General features: G+C 33.7%; 1 protein-coding gene across 2 annotated transcripts in view; it reads left to right on the forward strand.

Annotated features, from left to right (window-relative positions):
* The window catches only part of LOC140736008 (ubiquitin-conjugating enzyme E2 variant 1-like), a 98,318-nt gene extending 92,256 nt beyond the window's left edge, over window positions 1-6,062 (forward strand). For both annotated transcript variants that reach the window (XM_073061684.1, XM_073061682.1), the window contains 2 exons: window positions 381-506; window positions 1,645-6,062. In XM_073061684.1, the coding sequence (XP_072917785.1) occupies window positions 381-506; window positions 1,645-1,791 (273 nt within the window). In that variant the 3' untranslated portion in view covers window positions 1,792-6,062. The remainder of the gene's footprint in view (window positions 1-380; window positions 507-1,644) is intronic.
* Window positions 6,063-7,887: the final 1,825 nt, after the last annotated feature.

A 7,887-nucleotide genomic window follows, 5' to 3' on the forward strand; every position in this document is an offset into this window, starting at 1 on the left:
AATGAAATGATTCATTGAAGGAAAACTGCCAAAGTCAGCAGCAAATTGGAGAGCTAATTTATGCCTTGTTATTTTTATTTAGCTGTTTCAACCTTCTCAATGGTCAAAATGGAAGTATAAAATAAAAAATATGGGTTGAATCTTCTGTTTCTGAAATGGCAAATATTTGAACTAGAACTCTAGTTGTAGAAATAAGACGCAAGGTTCCAAACACTGGAATCTCAATTCAGCATTTCAACCCAAAACTCGACTGTCTCTCTACAAATGCTGCCTGACCTGCTGAGTTCCTCTAGCAGCTTGTTTGTTTTTGCTTCTAATACAATTACCTGTATTTGATTTATTATAGAAGTAAGTCAAGTTAAAACATTTTCTTTTTGCAGACAATTTATGAAAACCGAATATACAGCCTTAAAATAGACTGTGGACCTAGATATCCAGAGGTAGCTCCGCATGTTAGATTTGTAACAAAAATAAATATGAATGGAGTAAATAGTTCCAATGGAACGGTGAGTCTGTGTGCCTTTTGAGCATTTTTCACAACTGTCTCTGCAATCTCATTGTCATAATACTATTGTATTGAAAAAATCCATGGTTGTAAATTTTTGTACAGGAATGATTTGAAGGTGCAACTTTTGGATGCTTTATTTTGATTGGGAATTTAAACCTTTAGAAAAGTTTGGGTATCAAACAAAAACAAACCATTTAAAATGTTTGGCTTCTGAATCAGACAATTGTAAAACTATATGTACCAAAAGTTCTATTTTATTTCTGTTGTAATTTTTGGTCCATTGGAATTTGGCCCATCAAGAACCCCTATTATAATCCTATTTGATCATTGGAGGAGACAGTTCCCGATTTTCTTCCTCCACAAAGTATTTTCTGTTGCTTTCTTTGGTGCTTTAGCTAAAATTTCATAATTAAACGCAACTGAAAACTGGTAATCAAAAAGAGGGTTTGGAAAATTGAAGTAGATAGTAGATAGTTTTTAATTAATTTTCTGCACAATTACATTTTAATATCAACTTTTAATTATCCAGTTTAGTTGTTTCCATAAGTTGAATGGGTTTACAGTGTAGCAGACATGCAGTAACTTATACAAGATGATTTTGTGTTTCATTTCTACCACTGATTATACTGAAATTTGTCTTAACTGGACCAGTATGAATTGTTATTTTAGGTTATTCCAGAAGATGGAGCACTTAATATGGAGCATTTGAGAAGGATGCCCTGCACCAGCCTGCAGAGAGCATGTAGAATATTTTAATTTCATTCTGTTCATAGTATTGCACTTAAATTTATCTTTTGTTAAAGACAGTTTTTAATACACTACCTAATAGTAAGGTATTATTTATCAATTGACCTGTCTGAATTCATTTGGTAGTTTTCTGGATATTTTAAAGACATTGAACCTTGAGGCATATTTTGAAAGTCATTGTAAAATGTTGGTTCTCTGAAGCTTTTCATAGTGAGGATCACATGAAAGCACATGAAGGATTTTATCAAAAACATTGCTTAACATAGCAGCTTATTGACCTGATTTTGCTCTGGTATTTAAATGTACAAAATGTGAGATACCCATAGTTCCCTTAATTAAAAAGTGAAAATACGTGCCATTTTTGTAACCCGAGTTTATTTTTTTTTCAGGTGGATCCAAAAAGCATATCAGTTTTAGGTAAATGGCAGAATTCATATAGTATCAAAGTTATTCTGACGGAGCTTCGGCGTCAAATGATGTGTAAAGAAAACGGAAAACTTGCTCAGCCCCCAGAAGGACAAAGTTACAGCAATTAATCCGGAATCGTTCCTCCCTCAATTCAAGCTTACTTCATTTTCCACCGTACCGTAGTAATTTTTTTTTCTAGGCGCATCTTGTAGATCTCAAAGTACTGGAAAAAGAATAATTCCCATTAAAAAGCAATTAATCTTAATACTGTAAATGTAAGCCAATACTAATTGTTTTTGTTGGACAAAAGTTGTATGATAACACGAATAATCTTGCGCATAACCACTGTCTACACAATAGAATCTTTGTTGTCAGGAATTATCTATGAAATTAGTACTGTTGAGACCCGTGTGGCACATTTAGCTAAAGCTGTGAATATGCACATCACACAGACACTTGCTGCAGGTTTGCCCTTTAAATTATTGTCCCTTTGCAATAGTATTAAAGCTCAGGGCTATTTATTAGAGTCCAAACACAAAGGTTGGAATGATCAGTGCAGTGCTGTTTTCTGGTCTCCATCTGTCAATGGGATTTATCTTACTTTCAGAGCCAACTTTTCCTTTGTGCTGTCTCTAGTAAATGCTGAACACGGCTGATGTATTTTGGACCACTAACCTTAGTTTGCTGTATTGTGGATGCAAGCTACGTGTATAACTATTTGGTGCGTCCAGAAATTTTTTGACATTCATATTTGTACAAAGCCACATTTTAAAGCAGCGATATCACAACACTTAAAACAGCCATTGTTTCCATTAAAAGCATATTTTGTTGAAAAATGTTTAAGATATTAGATGTATGGATATAACAGTCTCAGAAATTAAAGAATTTAACATAACTTAATGGTATTCTATTGATAGCCTTTTATTGTGTCAACCTAATTTTGAAATATTAAAATTGTGAAGTAAGGGTAATACATGGATTATATTTAAGCTAAATTGTAAATGCATTAACTTTGATTGAATTAGAAGTACAAGGGCATATAAAATGGAAGACAAAAACATCTTAAGTTCATCATTAAGCTTTGACTTGTACTTTTTAGTGGACTGAATATTAGTGTCTTGTACCGCACTTAAGACAATTGTAATTGAAATAAGGCATTTAAAATATATATTTGGATACGTTTGGCTATTTGTATCTTTTGGAAGTTTGTCTGCATTAGTTGCAGAACTTGAATTGATTTCTGTGTTGCTGCTGAACAGAAGTTCAATAAGTTGGAGCAATTGCTTTGCTTTTGGGGCTTCAGCTATTAAGACAAAATTCATTGACCATTGCACAATGTGGCTTGATTTATATGAAAGCACAATCTGGTTCTCCGAGCTTGAATCCACAAACTGGACTGCTTTTTCTTTGTGTTAATTGTCAATAGTATAGATAGAAAATGATGCAGTAGTCCATCTAAAGGTGTACAATTTGGGTGAAAGCTTTTTGGTCCATTTATCCTACCATCTATCACCACCTCCCAATTTTCCTTAGTGCAGATCTCATCATTCTAAATTGGATAGCAGGGTTATTCTGGTTGTTCTGCACTATATGTCAAACTTCATGTTTCTATGTAGAGATCTGTCGTGAATTTTTGAATGCTATCCCAGATTTTCAGTCTTTCCACAGTCCCCCTGGAATGATATTTCTGCAAAGAAGGCAACAATGTTGAAAACTCCATTTTTTAAAATTTGAGATAAGAATTGGAAGCCAATATGCGGCACTGACTGTTCGTCATGTGCTAAAATTCTACATTAGTCCTGCTTTCCAATCCTATCCTCATTGATTGCCTCTTTAAAAAAAAATATATTGACCCCATTCTTGTAAAGATTCATTGCCCTTGAGGAATGAAATTCCCAGAAAAACAAAACTTTCTGAATGAAGAAATTTCTCCTCATCTTAGTCCAAAATGGGCAAGTTCTTATTCTAAGAATATTATTGTGAGTCTTAGATTTTTCAGTGCGGCAAATCAGCTTCTCAGCATTTACTTTGTCAAGCCTTATAAAATCATGAAGTTGGCTGCTATTGAGTTAGGGGAAAATAAGTAGTGTGTTTTTAAGGGTTTTCACATTGAGAATTTCTTCTAGAGAACTTTGTATTCACTTTCAGTGAATTTTCTGCCCAGTATCTTAAGTGGAGAATTCTGGAGGTCAAATAAAATTTTTAGTGTATACTCCAGTGACTGAAATGTTACTGCTTCTTCCAAAATCTGCGAAATAGATTATGTAATCCTGTAAGGCAGGCTGGAGTTTTGGGCCAGCAAGTGTTTTATTTGCATAGGGTAAACGAATGAGCAATAAAGAGTGACAGGTGAAAAACAGACTTGCCTGTCTCAATTTTCAATGCAACTCTTGTTCAAACATAAACATTAACATGAAAATGTGAACTTGTCGGTAAGCTGGAAAAATATTCAGCTGTAACTCCTGATTAACATCATCATTTTGAACATGTTCATTTGACTATAAGATTGGAATTAATTGTATTGAATAATTCCAGGTGAAATTGGTTTCCCTTATAAATAAAATCTGATCTTTGAAGTATCCTGTAAATGAAAGATGCAGCAGCAGTTACATTATCACATTTGTTCTAATACTAATTCATCACTGAAAAGAATTTGCATTAAAAGTGTCAAACAATATTTGCAGATATTGTCCCTGGGTTGATTAACCAATTAAATATATTGTACCACTGTGTGGGCTACAGCAAGAGCACCTTTTTGGAGTCCTTTCCAAGAAACATACTTAGTAATGCAAACTGCAGTTTAAATTTCAGTGGGTGTTTTTTTTTTAATGTTACCTGATGTGCCTAGGTGTATTTTATGCCAGGACTGGTAAACAAAATGATGTTCTATTATATAGCACTGAGTATACAATGTTCAGCATAAACTCCAGTCTTGTTTTTTCTGAAACCTATTCCTCTTTGGAAATATCATGCCCTTGTGTACATCTTGCCAAGTAGTTAGACGTCAGCTCATCAGTGTCTTAACCCTCAACATGCATGGAACAAAGAAAATTGATACATTTTGAAGTTTCCTGTTAATTTTTTTGGAACCCAGGGCATATTCTATAGCTTAATAGGAATTCTTGATCATTGTTAATCCATTAACATTCACTTTTTCCCTGAAAACACATTTGGTAAATCATAGTTCCGAGGTTGTTTTTATTTTCCAATTCAGTGCTGTATTCTTACAGTCTGCCCTCTGTGATATGATTCTCTCCATCTGCCTGGCCTATACCATCCTTGTGCTGTTACAGTGGCTTATTTCTACTTACAGCACAATCATTAGAGATTACTATGAAATTATTTCTCATTTATTCTTATTTGTCGATTGCTATTTAACATGAGGAAATACCAGGGTAAGAAATTAAAATTTGAACACAATGAAAGGAAGTTTTAAAAATAGTGACTAAATATTTTGACAAATAGTGACAAAATAAAAATATTCAATAATAAAGCCTGGCAACTTTCCATAACTAGGATGGTATATAAAGTTCACATTTAAAAAAAAAGCCCAAGGTGGGTTCCCATAACCTTCTCCTGATAGCAGTACATCAAGATTACTTGGGATGCAAATATCAAAATTGGTTTGGGATACTGGATTTGATGGTCTTTTTCATTTCCATAAATTGGGTGAGGACAATATGAAACTAAGCGCTACTTAGCCTTGTGTAATTGATTTTTTCTTTAGTTTTGGTTTCTTGTTTCATGTATGTGCTTAACCAAAGTGTGACCAAACAATTTGCATAAAATAGGCATGATGCTGAATATTAACCATGTGAAACATGAGCTGTGTTCAGATAGAATGTGGACACAATGTGCATTGTTTAAAATATCAACTTGCAGTAGAATAGGTAAAATGCAGTTTTATGAAGGGTGTCAAAAGTGAAATTAAAGAACTCACTGGGGCTACTGTTAAGTAGTGGCTGTAGAAGTCAAATATATTTATTACATCAGATTTAAATAATATTTTTCAAATCATAATTCCATTTTCCTGTAATGAGAATTTCAATTGATCCTCTGCATACATAACAATCAATATAATCAAAAGCCTTGCATATTGCACGTCAAATGCATTGGCAAGAAATGATAATGGTAGTTATTCCTTTTCCTTTGTGAACACTTGTGCCAGGTAACTAATGATGCTGTGGCTAATTCCAACTTTTTCATATTTTTCAAAAGGCTGTGTTCTTTTGCATACCGGTATCTATATAATTGAATGACTTGCATGTAGAATGTAGACTATATGACATTTCAAACTGTCAAATCTTAGTGTGCATGTGATACTTCTGATTAATTCACATTCACCAAATTACTATCAACAATGATACTGATTACCATAAATAAATTTTATTTGAAGGTATGATTGACATTTTAATTTAGTTCTGAAAGTTATTTTAAAATAATTTTGTATCATAAGGCATCTGCATTTTCTTTCATACGTGGTATGGGGTGCAATAATTTCTCTTTTTTTTACTTAGTCCTTAAAAGAAGTAACTACAACTTCAATTTGCAGCTTTTAGATAGCCGTATTGTAGAAACAAGAGCAAGAATTAAACTGCATTGTAGTTGCACATTGAATGCCCGATTGCTGAGTTTTAATACCATTGTCAAACTGCTTGGGAACCACTGGAGATAACATGGCCTTCCAGTTCTGTGCATTGGAGTTTGCCACATTATTATTTCATTTTAAGCAATTACATTTGGAGATAAAAGCACCAATTCAGTGCTTACTAACTGAAAATTATACAATGCTGTCGCCTGTTAAATGGAAGTTCAAAGTATCCTTTCTCAAATATAGGAGCATCCTGGACTTTAGAGTAATTGAAAGGACAAAGGTTTTAATCGTTAGCTACTTGTGCGTGTCTGTGTGATCCACGGTATGGTAAATGTTAAAGGAAGATGAGCTTAATGAGTTAAATGATTGAATGTTTGAACATAACATTAATAGAAATTTCCATCCCTAATTTACAGATGAGTTCCACTATGTCTTATTCTGTTTGTACCAGCAAAAGTTGCAACATTTTTTTGCTTAGGTTTTAGCAAAAATTTGGTGGAGCTGTTTAACTTTCGCTCCTAAATCTTGTTTGGGAGTAAAACTTTAGGTTCCTGAAGGGAAGTGAAAAAATACAAGAAGCAGGCAAAACTGGAAGATATTACCAAACCTGTATAGTTTTATTGACACATGGCCATTGGCATAATTCCAAACCAATAGGTCAAATACAGGGGCCCCACACCCCTTTTCAAAGGTAGATCGTTCCTATGAAACATTTCTTAAGCCGAAATGGCGTAAAGCGAAGAACCATTAATTTATATGGGAAAAATTTTCGTAAAAGCGAAAATCCTCTTTGTAATGCGAAAACAGGTTACTAATGTAGTTCTTTTGTAAAAGCGACGTGATGTAAAGTGAACATTTGTAAAGTGGGGGGTACCTGTAATTGAAAAAGAATTTTATTCTATGAAAATGGTATTAGAGTAAAGGAGCAGAATATTGCAATTTGCATGCAGTATACCAGCACCGACATTATTTGTGGGATCACAAGAATCAGACATGTATTATGAAACATTACTCTTAACTCAAATTATGGTAGATCACACGTGCTGAAATGTTTTGATGCATGAGCAAATAAAGGAGATTGAGCTACCAAATCTGGGGGGTGTGGGGTTTAGGGGAAAGACATTTTGTTATTTGTCAGATACTTAGAAGAAGATTAGTGGGGAGATGGTATTGCTCTGTGAGCCAGCATTGACTTGATGAACCAAAAAGCTTTCATCTATATCATAAGGTGAGGAATATACACAAGGATAATGCAGAAAGAAAGAAATTGTTATTTGTAAAATTTGTCCAGAGGGATAGGAACATCAATTTTTGATGAATAGTTTTGTGAAACTAAATGTGATGAATAGATTTACAATCTTAGTCTTGAAATGCATCGTGCAACCTTTATTCTGAGTTGAAATATATTCTAGTTCATGTTGTCTCAATCCTTTTTAAGAAACGTTTAGGTTCATGCTGAATATAGATGTGATGTTGGCGTTTACATGAGACTTTAAGCCATGACTTCATCTGCACTATTTATGTAAGAGAATTGTGTCTCATTCTCTGGGTTGTTATTCCTAGTGAATTGACTTGTATTATCTCTCAAATAATGTTTCTAAAGCATTATAGGCCCACTGTCATGTCTGCA

The sequence above is a fragment of the Hemitrygon akajei genome, chromosome 11 (assembly GCF_048418815.1).
Source record: "Hemitrygon akajei chromosome 11, sHemAka1.3, whole genome shotgun sequence".
NCBI classification, from domain to species: Eukaryota; Metazoa; Chordata; class Chondrichthyes; order Myliobatiformes; family Dasyatidae; genus Hemitrygon; species Hemitrygon akajei.